The sequence below is a fragment of the Schistocerca gregaria genome, chromosome 1 (genome assembly GCF_023897955.1).
Source record: "Schistocerca gregaria isolate iqSchGreg1 chromosome 1, iqSchGreg1.2, whole genome shotgun sequence".
NCBI classification, from domain to species: Eukaryota; Metazoa; Arthropoda; class Insecta; order Orthoptera; family Acrididae; genus Schistocerca; species Schistocerca gregaria.
Window position 1 is genome coordinate 281,713,214 of NC_064920.1, and position 15,836 is coordinate 281,729,049.

The 15,836-nt window shown below is 39.1% G+C and overlaps 1 protein-coding gene across 1 annotated transcript in view; it reads right to left on the reverse strand.

The window, feature by feature from the left end:
- LOC126341185 (small subunit processome component 20 homolog) overlaps positions 1 to 15,836 on the reverse strand; it is a 219,754-nt gene that overhangs the window by 42,908 nt on the left and 161,010 nt on the right. Inside the window, exon 30 of the mRNA XM_050001756.1 lies at positions 5,926 to 6,075. Coding sequence (XP_049857713.1) covers positions 5,926 to 6,075 — 150 coding nt within the window. The remainder of the gene's footprint in view (positions 1 to 5,925; positions 6,076 to 15,836) is intronic.

Genomic DNA, 15,836 nt, shown 5'->3' on the forward strand with positions numbered 1-15,836 from the left:
GTCACCACATTTGATTAAAGCACATATGCCTGGGCTTCAGGCAGGATCCCCCATTTTGTTTGGTGCTGAGGAGCTATCCAATACATTTGGAGAGCCTCTGCAATGCTGTTTGATTTTAGTGGGGTACCAAGTGGGCTGAGGCATGAACAGAAATTTGGATTGAGAAGAGACACATGCTAGTATAGTCAGTGAACTTTAGAAAGCCACTGTGCCAGGGTAGCACAGTGGTTACCCTATCTGCCTAGTGAGCAGGAGAACCAGTTTCAAATCTGACCTTGTTATAAATTTCCAGTCATCGCTCCAGTCTGCATATCTCCATCATTGATGCCTGAGACTTGGAAAGGTGTCTGGAACCATATAGTTTCATTTGAAGTTAAAAAATGTTTTCTTTAAATTTCGTTTTTGGTGTCATTGTTTATCGCACTTTTTTCTGGTTTTTGTCATCCAAAAAACTGCCTGCGGCTTAGAATCGAGTGCAAAGCAAGCGGAAGTTCTGAAAAATGTTGGTAGGTGCCACCACAAATAACTTTTGCCGTCGAATATATGGAAAGCTACACAGGCGAGCTTTGCAGGCACAAAGATAAATACTGGCGCCAACACCTCTGCGTCAGTAAATAAATTAAAAAAAAAAAAGGTGGAAGACGAGATTTTTTCTCCGCCCCGAGTTTCAACCACTGTATTTTCATACATTATCCAATGAAGTAAATCCAAATTCCGTATTGTTCATCTTCGAATGTAGCAGCATTTCAATAAACTATAAAAATCCGATTGGCATGTTTGGGATGTTTGTCAATATGGCGAACTCTACATTCTGAATTTTTTCCTACCTGTGAGAAGAGATGGTTGCTAATAGGAACTTTTATGAATTGTGAATCACATGCAGTATCCTCTTCACCACAAGAATAATACGAATACATTTTGCCATGTATTGTTTTGTGTTGGCTGCTATCTCATTTAAATCCTGTCTGCATAATAAATTACGAGACAGCAGCAAACACAGAAGAATATACATATCATGTCATGTTTATATTCATTTTATTCTTATGCTGAATAGTGATACAGTCAGAAATGAAGCACAGCAGTTGACTAGATTTTTAAATCTAAGATGACTCTAATTTCTGTGCAGAATGGAATGTACTAAAGAGGTGTCTGCAAAGATTTTCAAACGGAGAAAAATTTTCCCTAAACTCTCGTTCAGAACATTTTCTATCATACACAGTCTATTATTTGGTTCTTGTTGATCATTATCAAACAAAGCAGCATAGTAATTTTTTTTTTTTTTTTTTAATTGTAAGCTGTGGTAGCGCACACAGAAGCAAGCCATGCCTCGAGCGGCGACCAGTCGTAAACACTCATTATCAGAATGCGACAAACAATGCATGACAGTCCAATAATGCATTTTCAGCTTAGAGAGACGTAAACACCTATAACAAAGATAATGGCACTCATCAGATCAAAGAAAAATAAGCAATCAATTCAAACCAGACGAAGCACTTGAAAAAGGAAGGGTACCCGTATAAAGACGGACGGAGCACCTGACACATAGCAATGGCTACCTGGTAAAGCTTAACTGCTAAGCTTACGACTCAAACCAAACTTACTGTAGCTGTATCGTCATTCATTCGACCTAAATTGTGTCTCATATTACAATGGACCAACTTTGTTTCGATTTGGAAGTGCAGACTAAAACTCTTCTCTCCCCTTGAATTTCTAGTCTCAAATTTCATGTGCAGCTTAGATCCGCGAAAATTTTTTTTCCTTGATTTCGAGTCTCATTTTTCAGGTGCGGCTTAGATTCGAGTAAATACGGTATGCAGACAAGGATAAAACAATCCCGGATTTTTCCCAGTTAAAAATACACTTTCTCCCGGGTGAACACACTTTTTCGTGTTAAGTGACAGAACTGTAAAACTTATCAATCCTTTGAAGGGCTATGGTTTTATAGAAGAGCATAGAATTTTCTTGCACTTTAAAAAATGAAACGCAGGGGGGAAGGGGGGGGGGGGAACTTTTGGGAAGATCTTTAATGTGCAGCAACATGTACACTGCATATTTTCGTATTAATGAAAGCCTACCAAACATTGCCTGTTACTTTCCGAAGCATTTAAATCAAGAATGCGATGCGCTTTTGTATGTCAATCATACCTCATGTCATGCGATCTCGCCAGCCAATGAGAGCAAATATTCAGATCAGAGATATAGTCAGCGAATAGCAACATCACTGTTAAAAGCACGAACACACTAACAGGAAACATTCATGGTTTCAATTAATATACATAGTGTTGCTATAAGAAAAACAAAGCTTTCACATATAATATTGGTCTCTAACATTAATAAGCTGCAAGAGAAGCTAAGATTTCACATATAATGTTTATCTTTCTTGCGTGAGTTATACTTTATGATATATCACACAAATGTTCCAGTAAAATTTTTTTGAACAATGACATAAATGTCTGCTCTTCTGGGTTTGAAATTCTTCTAAATGGTTCGTCATCAAGGAGTTGATTTTTAAATGAGAGTTGAACGCTCTGAGATTTAAGAAATTCATCGTACATTCTCACACACAGTTCAACTTTCGTAAATGGAAATTTCCTTTGAAAATAACACTTTTCAAACCACCATTTGCAATATTTTCCCACAACCTGTTAGAAATAGGTTCATTTCAGCAGTTGCCAGGAAGCACCAGATTACAGGTGCCACCGTGATTGTACAGCTACAATGACGTAGGAAGCCTGGATTGTTTGTGCATGTAAAACATTACACGTTCTTACATTATGTCATAAAAGAAACAAGACATCATAAGATACTCCAAGAGCATTGTAATTTCATGAACAATACTAACATGTGCACATTTAAAGTGCATACTTAAAGTGCACATTTGTATGTCCAGATGCCCAATGAAGTGAACCTGATATTAAGCTTTTCAGATTGGTTTTTGGGATGTAAATTTTCTTGGAGTACCAGTACTGTGTTATCCCATGTTTCGTTCTTTATAATGGCGTAATGCCATATGTGCTAGAAGGTGAAAACATGCACTTGAAATGCAGGGAACAGTTGAAACTAGCTAATAGTGTGGCATTAAACACTTCGTTTCAAATACATTGACCACCTCAGTGGGAAAGATTAATAAAAGCCAAATTTCTTTAGCAAACTGAAAAAGATAACTACATTTTTCTGTGCAAGGCGATTAATGCTTGACTTGACAGGAAATAAAATAAAAACTGAAACTAATAACATATTTTAGCCTTCTGTAATTAAGTGAATGTATTTTAATTCACTTGATAGCTTCCGGCCACAGAAATCTGTTTTGTTTTCATTTGACGTGAGAGCAGTAAACGAAAAGGACATAGCAAAATCACTAAATGTAAACATGGGTCACATGGAGACTACCCACTTCCCAACTATAACTCTCACTGCTCTGCGCATCAGTCCCGGATCTAAGATATTTCCGAATCAGTGTAATATTAGATAGTGGTGGTCCCCCCTCAAGCATTTGAGATAGGACCTCAAAACTTTTAAAAAATCCAATTTCCAAAAATATATTCATTTTGTAGCGCATATCTTTCTGCAGAGTCTGATACATAAAATATATGTGTTCGAGGAAATGTAAGACATGTTATTTGGTCTTAAGTATGCTATAGTGCAGTGTCACGCCTCTTTACACAGCATTCCTCTAAAGCACATCATTGTATTTCGCTCTGTAGAACTGAAATGTGTACATTTTGTAAGGGATGCTATCAAACTATATTCAACCAGTAAAGACAATCAAGACAGTACACATTTCTTGAATCCTTAGCTCCTAGCATTTTTCTCTCTCTAATCTTGTTACAGCTTTACATGGTGTGCTTTCCCTTCTGCAAAAGGGTCTATTACCTCCTCTAAGTTTGTCAAATGTTTTGCTACATGAAAAATCGAAATGTCGTTGTCTAATACTGAAAAAGCTGTTAGTACAAAACTTATTCGCTGGTTAACTTCACTAACCCAAGACGTGTGGTTTCTCGATCTGATTATGTCTATTTTGTCACTGTCTGCTAGATAAAACAAAATCGGCCTTTCTAATATTGCAGAAATTGTAACACACACCAAATAAACGAGACTGTTTTGGCATGAGTGGTCATTTTTATAACACGACAGAATATAATTCACTAAGCACCAGTATCAAATGCCTATTAGGCCTACTACAAGCAATAAACTTTATGTTAGGAAACAGTTTCACATTTCATTCATTTGTTCCAGTTTCTCTAGCATGAGATCGGAAAGTAGTAGTATGGAATTTTATATAAATTTGGAATTGCCATTTTCTTCCATAATTAGTGTGATGTCCCCATTCCTTCTCCTTCCTCGTTCTAACAAACAATCTCATCATCAGTAATTCTGTAACTATTCGTGCCATTGTCAAAACTTATTCGCTGGTTAACTTCACTAACCCTGCCAGAATCACTGGTTTGGTTACACTGCGATTATTATCCTGTCAGGCACTGTTTCATGTCAAATTCAAGGGGAGATAAAAGTTTTAGACCGCCCCTCTAAATCAAAACAAAGTTGGTCCATTGTAACATGAGACACAATTGAAGTCGAATGGATGAAGATACAGCTACAGTAGTTTGGTTTGAGTCGTAAGCTTAGCAGTTAAGCTTTACCAAGTGGCCATTGCTATGTGTCAGGCGCTCTGTCCATATTTATACGGGTACCCTTCCTTTTTCATGTGCTTCGTCTGGTTTGAATCAATTGCTTATTTTGCTTTGATCTGATGAGTGCCATTCTCTTTGTTATAGGTGTTTACATCTCTCTAAGCTGAAAATGCATTATTGGACTGTCATGGATTGTTTGTCGCATTCTGATAATGAGTGTTTACAACTGGTCACCGCTCGCGGCATGGCTTGCTTCTGTGTGCACTACCACGGCTCACAATTAAGGAAAAAAAATTACAGTGCTGCTTTCTTTGATAATGGTCAACAAGAACCAAATAATAGACTGCGTATGATAGAAAATGTTCTGAACGAGAGTTTAGCGAAAATTTTTCTCTGTTTGAAAATCTTTGCAGACGCCTCTTTAGTATATTACATTCTGCACAGAAATTAGAGTAATCTTAGATTTAAAAATCTAGTCAGTTGCTGTACTTCATTTCTGACTGTATCACTATTCAGCATAAGAGTAATATGAATATAAACATGACATGATATGTATATTTTTCCCTGTTTGCTGTTGTCTCACTGTAGTTTCATAGTTTATTAGGCAGACAGGATGTAATGAGATAGCAGCAAACACAAAAGAATACATGGCATAATGTTTACATTCTTCTGCCTTTTCTTTTAATTTATTTACTGACGCATAGGTTTTGGCGCCAGTATTTATCTTTGTGCCTGCAAAGCATGCCTGTGTAATGCTACATATATTCAACGGCAGAAGTTAGTTGTGGCAGCACCTACCAACACTTTTCAGAACTTCCCCTTACTTTGCACTCGATTCTAAGCCATGGGCAGTTTTTTGGATTACAAAAACCGGAAAAAAGTGCAGCTTAGATTCGAGTAAATACAGTAAATGAATTAATAGACGATCATTCAATTCTTCCACACAATGTCAAACAAAGACAATAACTGATATATTATTGATAAATGATAAGTATTTAGAATGAAATAGTAGTATTGGTCTCGAAAGATCACCCACACAAGCTTCCTATTTTAGAATAAGCACATGTCACTTTTTAATGAGTTTAGTCTAGAGAAGGCTTTACTATTATGATTCACAGCAAATAGCTGCTCTTTTCAGAAACCCTCATTAACTGGCTGAACTATTTCAACCCATGGGATAAAATATGATGATACATAGACAGTGAAAATGAATTTTTCATTGAGTACTATTAGACACACTTTCAAGAGCTTACATTGTATCTTAAAACAAAGAAAAATAACATTTTGATCTCACCTGTGGAAATGATGTTACAATCATTTGTAACATTTCCAGAGCAGACTCACGCCCAGACTGGACTGGGTATCTCAGTTGTGCAAAACAGAATGACAAGTGGTGATCAAGCTTCTTTCCCAATGGATAATGCATAATGTACTGATGAAAAACCTAAGACAAAATATGTAAACTAAACAAGGGCCACATGAAAGGAGAACCATATTAATAAAAAAAAATTTTTTAACAGTTCTTAGTAAAACGTGTTTCAGGTAAAGTGTAGCACAAAGTTAGTTTTGATATCAACAAAATTTTGTTTATGTCTAATTGATGTGTCCTGAAAAATAAGGCAGACTGATTTGCAGAATAGTTTTGTTTATGTGGCTTATTATGTATGTTTCACTTGAATGGGTAAACTGGAACAGCACACGATCATAACATTGAATGGTTTTATTTCCTAAATAATTCATTGAAATCTGGTGAAAATTTATAATGAATACAAAATAAGTCTTACTTTTCTGAAAGAGAGGTCCACGACAATCCAACAATAGATTAACTCAGAACTAGTATCAGAGGAATGTTTTTTTCAAAATGTTGAGAAAGTTCACAATATGGATTAAATTTAATGAAATGGGTGTAGTTAAAGGCATATCAGAAGAAAGAGAACACTGCATTTTATATGATGAATTAACAGTAAAAGGGATTCATGCACATTTGCTATATGGCAGCCATAATCAAAAATGAATATAACATTTTTTTTAGCAATGTTTCGAACAGATTCAAATGAATTCATTTCATTTTGTGGGTTAAAATGTTATTTTAGCTAACATGCCAGTCCACCATACACTGATGAAAAATGTATGAGGAAAAAAACATCAGAACAATGAACAAAGAATCTATGTACAAAGATGTTTTGGCAGTGGGCACAACTTGTAGATTTTATGAACAGATTGTTGAAACATTGGTATTATTAATTGGACTTGGCAATTTTAACTCACATTAAAATGTTAAGGTTGCCACTGTAGGTCACAGTTTTCAAAAACAAATTTCAGGGAAGTATATATACTCAACTGGAAAAAAAAACAATTTAACTTGCAAGCAGTCATAATTGTGTAAACATGAATTGCATTCCAGCTAGCATAGTCCAGTAACAACAACAACAACAATAATATTAACAATAACATTGCATAGGAATTCACAGACTGTTTTATGATTTCTGATTACAATGTCAACATGCAGATCAGAAGCAAAAGAATACAAGTGTGATAGCTGTTGTGGCTATCTGACCTGTAAAAGTACTGATCTGGCAACTAGCATTCAGCAGGTGAGTGGTTGCCATCGCCATCTACATCGATACTCCGCAAGCCACCTTATGGTGTGTGGCAAAGGGTGCCCTGTACCACTGCTAGTCATTTCCTTTCTTGTTCCACTCACAAACAGAGAAAGGAAAAAAATAACTACATAACAGCCCTACTTTTTTTGTATTTTATCTTTGCAGTCCATACATGCAATGTATGTTGGTGGCAGTAGAATCATGTGGCAGTCAGCTTCAAATGCCAGTTCTCTAAATTTTCTCAAAAGTATTTCTCAAAAAGAACATCGCCTTCCCTCCAAGGATTCCTGTTTTGAGTTCCCAAACCACCTCCATAACAATTATGTGTTGTTCGAACCTGTTGGTAACAAATCAAACAGTCAGCCTCTGATGTAACTCTTCAGGCTTTCCCGGTGAGATCTTGACATGTGGAATAAACTGGTCTACTGCCGGATGTTTGTGTCGCTCTCGCACAATATTTTGGCCACGTAACTTATTGCCTTCTTGAAAACATTAGTTCACAGGGCTCAGGCTCTGTCGGATACGGAAAGTCTGGCCACAGAAATAGAACATCTACAGCTGGTGTTCAGCAAAAAAGGATACTCCTCCACAGACATCCAAAGGGCACTTCGTGTTACCAGCCAACCAAAGGGTACAGAAGAGGAGTCAGAGGAGGCGAAGAAGGTCGCATACCTGCCATATGCTGGACTTATTTCTGCAAAGATCAGAATTCTCTCAAAATACAATATAAAGAGTATCTTCTGTCCACCCCCCAAAATTGGGACAATGTTAGGGAGTGTGAAGGACGACCTGGGGCTACGTAAACCAGGCATTAACAACATCCCATGCCAGTGTGGAAAATCATACATTGGCCAGACAACCAGGACGGTGGACATCAGGTGCAAAGAACACCAGAGGCCACCAAATCTGCCATAGCGGAGCACTGTCTGGAGCTCCGTCTCCTGATGGACTACAACAACACCAAAATTGTGACCCAGACTCCAAGATTTTGGGACAGTGTCATAAAGGAGGCCATCGAGATCAAGGTCACAGACAACCTAATAAACCGAGACAGTGGTTACCAGCTCAGCTCGGCATGGAGTCCAGCTCTGGAGCTTATCAGGGCCCAACGAAAGGAACCAAGAAACTCCTCAAGAAGTAGTAACACCGCAGCAGGAGCAGCGGCAGGCGGGCGCGGACTGCGAACGCAACTCCCGATGCAGGATGGGCCTCTGACAGCTGCCACGACCACAGATGATGGACGAGCCGAGCACGGACAACTGTCAGAGCACCAGGGAAGTGCCAACACCTCAGGAGCGGGCGCAGACCACGAACGGAATGCCAAATGCGGGTCTGGCCACAGACAACTGCCATGACCACAGATTGTGGACGAGCCAAACCTCAGAAGTAGCACCAGACGGGCACGGACCGCGAACAGAATGCTCTACTGTACAAGATCTCCAATACGGCAGTCTCAGGTAACACCTGAAAAAAGCAACGAGTTACGTGCCCGAAATATTGTGCCAGAGTGACACAAACATCCGGCAGTAGACCCATTTATTCCACATGTCAGCCTGCCTCTGAATTGCTTCGATGTCTTCCTTTAATCCAACCTGGTACAGATCCCAAACACTCAAGCAGTACTCAAGAACAGATCGCACCTGTGTCATACAAGTGGTTCCTTTTACAGGTGAATCACTTTTTCCTAAAATTCTCCCACTAGACCATAGTTGACCATTTGCCTTCCGTACAACAGTTTTCACATGCTCATTCCATTTCATATCACTTTTCAACATTACACCAAGATATTTAAATGATTCAAGTGTGTCAAGCAGGTCACTAGTAAGACTGTATCCAAACATTACAGGTTTTTCTTCCTACTCATCCGCATTAACTTACATTCTCCCAAATCTAGAGCTAGCTGCCATTCATCGCACCAACTAGAAATTTTGTCTAAGTCATCTTCTACAGTCACTCAACCTTGACACCTTACCGTACACTACAGCATCATCGGCAAACAACCACAGATTGCTGCCCATGCTGTCTGCCAAATCATTTACATATTTACAGAACAAAATCAGTCCTATCACATTTCCCTGGGAAACTCCTGACGATTCTCTTGTCTCTCATGAACACTTGCCGTTGAGGACAACATACTGAGTTCTATTAATTAAAAAGTGTTCGAGCCACTCACATATCTGTGAGCTTGTTCCATATGCTCGTACCTTCGTTAACAACCTGCAATGGATCACCATGTCAAATGCTTTCATGAAATCTAGAAATATGGAATCTGCCTGTTGCCCTTCATCCATAGTTCACAGTATATCATGTGAGAAAAGGGCAGCCCGAGTTTCACATGAGCTATGCTTTCTAATACCATGCTGATTCATGGACATCAGCTTATCAAAAAAGTTTAATATATATGCAAACAGATAATACATTCAAGGATTCTTTACTCACTCATTGTATTCTGTTCATTACTTTTTTTTTTTTTCATAATGAATTCAAAGGTGTCTGAGAATGACAAGAGCATTAAATTTCACCCAATGTATTCCGGTTTTAACACAATGGTGTTTCATGACCTACTGTTGTTAAGGCAGAACAAACACATTGGAGTCAAGCAAGTAATGAGATATTTGCAATCAAAAACAAATTTAATTATAAACTATGGTATTGTCTCTAACCAGGTGACAGGAAAATGTTTTTAGCAAGTCCTTATAATGGCTGAAAATGCAGCCTCACTACTGCAAAGCAATAAGCCACTGACACTATATTCTGAAAGACACAGTCCTGTGGTGCACTTGGATGCTCAATAAATTGTATTGACTTTAAAGTGGCAATTTATCTTTGTTCTAAGCACCATAATTTTTAAGTTCTTGTTCTAACCTTCCAATTTAACTATTTCGTGGGTGCATTTTATGTAGAAACTCAGTGAAGATAATTTTTTTTACTATCCTATTAGAATTGTAATCAACTGACAATGTTTATTTTTTGATAATTTTATTTTTGTGATTTACGACCAAAAAATCTGATACACATCCCAATAGAGTGTGTGTGTGTGTGTGTGTGTGTGTGTGTGTGTGTGTGTGTGTGTGTGTTTGTTTTCCCACAACAAACAGAAACTGATTGTTGTAGCAGTTTTCATATACCTGGTGTAGTGTACTAGCACAAGATGTCAGGTATAGACAGAGGTGGTAAGACATATTCCCAAAAGCATTGGGATATCCCTAATTTGGCAGTAAGTATGCTTTCCAAGGACCACAACTGACAGATCAATTTTGTGGTAAGGACACTTCCCAAGCTCCTTCCAGAAACTACTCTGATGGTAAGCATACTTCCCAACAACCATTAAAATATTGTTGTTTGGTGGGATATATAATTCCCATAGTCCTGAAGGCTATTATACACTGAAGAGCCAAAGAAACTGGTACAACTGCCTAATATTGTGTAGGGCCCCTGAGAGCATGCAGAAGTGCTGCAACACAACATGGCATGGACTCGACTAATGTCTGAAGGAGAGCTGGAAGGAACTGACACATTGAACCCTACAGGGCTGTCCACACATCTGTAAGAGTACAAGTGGGTGGAGATCTTTTCTGAACAGCATGTTGCAAGGCATTCCATGTATGCTCAATAATGTCCATGTCTGGAGAGTTTGGCACTCTGTAGAAGTGTTTAAAACTCAGAAGAGTGTTCCTGGAGCCACTTAGTAGCAATTCTGTATGTGCGGGGTGTCGCATTGTTGTGCTGGAATTCTGAATGCACAACGGACATAAATGGATATAGGTGATCAGACAAGATGCTTATGTACATGTCATCTGTCAGAGTCGTGTCTAGCCATATCAGCAGTCCCCTATCACTCCACCAGCACATGCCCAACGCCATTAAAGACCCTCCGCCAGTTGAACAGTCCCTTCTGACATTCTGGGTCCATGGATTCATGAGGTTGTCTCCATGGCCGTGTATGTACATCCGCTCGATACAACCTGAAACAAGACTCATTCGACCGGGCAACATGTTTCCAGTCAACAACAGTTCAATGTTGGTGTTGACGGGCCCAGGCGAGGTGTAAAGCTTTGTGTCGTGCAATCATCAAGGATATATGAGTGGGCCAAAAGCCCACATCAAAGATGTTTCGTTGAATGGTTGGCGTGCTGACACTTGTTGACAGTCCAGCACTGAAATCTGCAGCAATTTGTGGAAGGGTTGCACTTCTCTCACACTGAACAATTCTCTTCAGTCATTTATGGTCCTGTTCTTGCAGGATCTTCTTCTGGTCACAGTGATGTTGGAGATTTGATGTTTTACCAGATCCCTCCTTCATCGGTACCTCGGAGAAGATGAGTCCCATTGCTTAAGTGCTGATTATAACACCATGTTCAGATTCACTTAAATCTTGATAACCTGCTATTTTAGCAACATTAACCGATCTATAACTCCACCAGACACTTGCTTCCTTATATAGGCACTGCCAACCACAGCGCCATATTCCGTATCTCTGTATCTGAATACGCATACCTATACTAGTTGCTTTGGTGCTTCGATGTGTTTCACAACAAACAGAAACTACAGCTGGTGCAGCAGACTGACACTTGATGCCAGGATTGTACAGAAGTGGTAAAACATATTCCCTCAAATGCTGTAAAGAAATACATTTAGTAGGAAGTATAACACCATGGCCCACAAAACGGTTAAAGCCACATTTAATGAGAAAGACAGAATACACTGGTTTCTGTGGTATGCTTAGTTTATGTTGTTGACATTACACAGATAATTTGTGAGGTGCATCATCTCTATTGTGGAATGAGTTCATTTTACAGGAGATTTAACATATTTTCCATTTAAATATGATTGCACACTGTCCATTCATAGATGAGTGTTTAATACAGTAGAACTAACTTAGTTCAATAACACAGGTCTCAGAATAAAAATTCTCTATAGAATAAGTAATATTTTCAGCCTGCTTTCAAATATAGTTCTGACCCTGCCAAATATTTTATCTCATTACAGAAGAAATGACAGTGAGTCATGAACAGCCAAGTGCACAGACTATTACCATAACTACAATGTGTTTATGGCCTGTAATAAGCTCACAGAAAGTAATTTAAGTGATTTGCTTCAAGAAAACAGGCCTGTATTTTGAAGATAAAGATTTAGGTCCACAATTTACCAATTTACAGTTTCCTCAATTCACTTGATGTAGATGCAGAGTAGTCCCTTCTGTGAGATTGTATCTTCCAGTATACCTGGAAATGAAAGATATGGATGAACTGATTTGTGTCACCTCTCCCATGTCCTGTGAGAGTGCTTGTCGCGAGGGCACTATTGATGTTGCCAATAGTCACATGAATTTGTGTAGAGGCAAACATAAGGCCAGACAATGGGGGTCCCTTCTTCAGATGATGTTATCCAACTTGCCTCTACATGTGGACTTCGACTGCCATGACTTTTTACTGTGTGCATACTGTTATGAATTTTGAACTTGGAGTTTCCAACACCGCTGAGCTTAAACCCTCCTCTGACTATGGCAGATATACTTACCAGTATTGTATTGTATGGAACTGGGGACCTAGAAACAACAGACAGGCTTCATACCCCGTAGCCCTCAGTGGTCAGCAATCGCCGACATAGTGTAACTGGGGTGGAATAAGGGGAAGCAGCCCACATTCACCGAGGCAGACTGAAAACTACCTTCAACAACATCCACAGACTGACCGGCATATCGGATCTGGACACTAATCTGCCGGGCAGATTTGTACCGGGAACCAGCACACCTTCCCGCCCGGAAAGCAGTGTGTTAGACTGCACGGCTAACCAGGTGGGCTATTACTTACCAGTAACTGATTTCTTTCCTGCATTTACGGGAATACGTTGTGCCACTTGTGTATGCTCCAATCATCTAGTGGTAGGCTATTGAAGTTCCTGTTTATTTCCTTTAGGGCCATGGAAAGTATGCTTCTCACCAAACAACATTGTTTTAAAGGCTCTTGGGAAGTAAGCTTACCCCAATTTAGTGATTTTTACAAAGCTTTAGGGAATGTGCATGACTTTTTGTGCTAGTATGCTGTACCAGGTGTATAAAAATATTGCTGCAAAAATCAGTTTCTGTCTGTTGTGAGATCACAACTGCTGTCACATGTGTGTGTGTAGGGGGGGGGGGGGGGGAGGGGGGAGAGAGAGAGAACAGCCAAACAGCTATATTTCTACAGTGGGAAATACACTTACCAACATAACAAAATAGTTCACAAAGGTGCCTTGGTATATACATACCACCACACTTTTTGGTCCAACTAGTTCACTACTGTAACAGTAAGAGACTGCCAGTTATTCCAGCATTTCCACTATTTAATAAGGCTCAAGACAACTGGGAAGTATGTCAAAGACTTCTCACACTGCATTTTCAGGCAAGTACGATTAAATGTCTAAATCATCAAAGGGCCTTTTTATTGTCTATGAATCTTCAGTTATATTGTTTGGCTCAGAAGTTAGTCCTGTTCTCCGATCCCTTATGTTACAGTTGTCTGACATATTCTCTTTATTATCTGAGTATTTTTCCCATAAAGTGCATAGCTGCAAAGCTATCAATTCTTGCATCATCAGAAGTCAGATGGTATAAGTCATGTATTAGGATTTGTAAGGACTGAGTTTAATATGTAAATTTACATGTGAGTGGCAAATCATAAGTGGAAACTTTAATACATGATTTAGTGATTCACTTAGCCCCAGATAAGGAGGTTCACACACAATCTTTTAAGAGAGTCTGACCCCTCCCTGGCTGAAGTCTAGCAAATTGCGCGTGTAGTTGAAATACTGCAAATGTTACAACAAACTTCTTCAGCAGACTTTCACATTTGTGGCCCAGAGCTGTAGCTCCTGTATGAGTCTTTACAGCAGTAAAGAAGTTCAGTTCAGTGGTGGCAACCGGGCCACATTCTCCACAACACTGGACTAGTATCAGGTGATATTTGTAGCAATAATCTTTATTTACAAGTTCCCAGGACTGTTTCTTCTTGAATCCCAGATGAGAATGTCCACATTATGAGGGCAAGTTGTGTCACATTTTGGAAGTATGCCATAGGATGGCAAGCACCACGCAGTGGCCCCAGCTGTTTCAAATTAATAACATTTCAAGCACTGATCAGGTGATGGCTCTGCATAAAATTTTATTACAGGAAACACTGCAAGATATTCCAGTGGGCTTCACTATTATTAGTGGTCAGGAGACTTTAATGCTAAAGCTGATACTGATTCTTATCCCATGCCTTGTTCAGGTGAACTCTTTTCTAAACTTTCAGGAGGTAAACTATTCTCAAAAACTGATATCTTTGAGACATATTTCACTGGCTCATGGAACATACTGCTCAGATTGTATCAATAGAATAGGATGACTTTTGGCAAGCCTGTCACACCACCTATATTCCTGAAAAATTCTTGAACTGCCTTTAGCAAAGATTCCATACTGTGTAGCCTATCTCAATGATATGCTAGTCATTAAAGCATAAGAACACTTGTCCTATCTCCATCTAGCTTTTGTGATACACACAGTGGTCATAAGTGCAACTCTTCCAAACATTCAATCTTTCAGCTAGCAGTCACTTATTTAGGTTACATCCCCAGTGAAAGGACCTTTGACTCACCACAGATACACAAAAGCCAATCAGAATATGCCTGTGCCTAAATCCATCATGGGCCTTCAGTAATTTCTTCGAAAACTGAATTACTATGTGCAATTTATTCTCCACACAGCCTCCATAGCAAATCCATTAAAATGACTCTGTAAGAAGCGAGTCTCTTTACAGTGATCCAAAGAATGCCACTGAGCTTTTCAGAAATTAAAATTGGCTCTTCAATCAACACTCTGCCTTGTGACTTACAAGCCCAAGTTGCTATTTGTATTGGCAACAGATGCATCCCCAAATGGTGTCGGTGTAGTTCTCTCACATAAGTTAAATGTTTGTATCAAGAGGTAAATTGCATTTATATCAAAGACACTAACTCCAGCTCAGAAGCATTATTCTCAGATTAAGGAGGAAGTGTTGGGCATCACCTTTGGCACTCACTCATTAATTTCATCTAATTTGTATGGTTGCAAAGTTCATTTAGAACTGATCATAAATCACTCTTGACACATTTTGAACCCAATGATAAATTATCAGAGCATACCGCGTGTTAGCTTTATTGAGGGGCTCTCTATTAGATGAATTTCCAATATTCCAGACCACTATCACACTGCCATTTAGCCTTCTAACACGGATGCGCTTCTCTCACCTACCAGCAGGTCCAGAACCTGAATTTCACCATCAGAAAACAGTCTGTTTTGAATCAACTGGAGCAATCCCTCAACAAGTTTCCTATGAATTCCTGGTACACGGTTAAAGAGTCTAAGCACGATCCACTTATTCAATAGGTCCTGCAATATTTTCAGCCAGACTGGCCTCCCAAGCTCTCAGGTGCAGATCCATTGGCAGCAAAGTGTGATTTTCCTTACAAAAGATGATGAATGACACTGGATAGTGGTGCCATCCTCCCTGTAATGTCAGATGCTTCAACTGATACAGCAATCCCATTGGAAAATATCCAGGATGAAGCAACTGCCACACAATTACGTCTCACGCCATTTTAT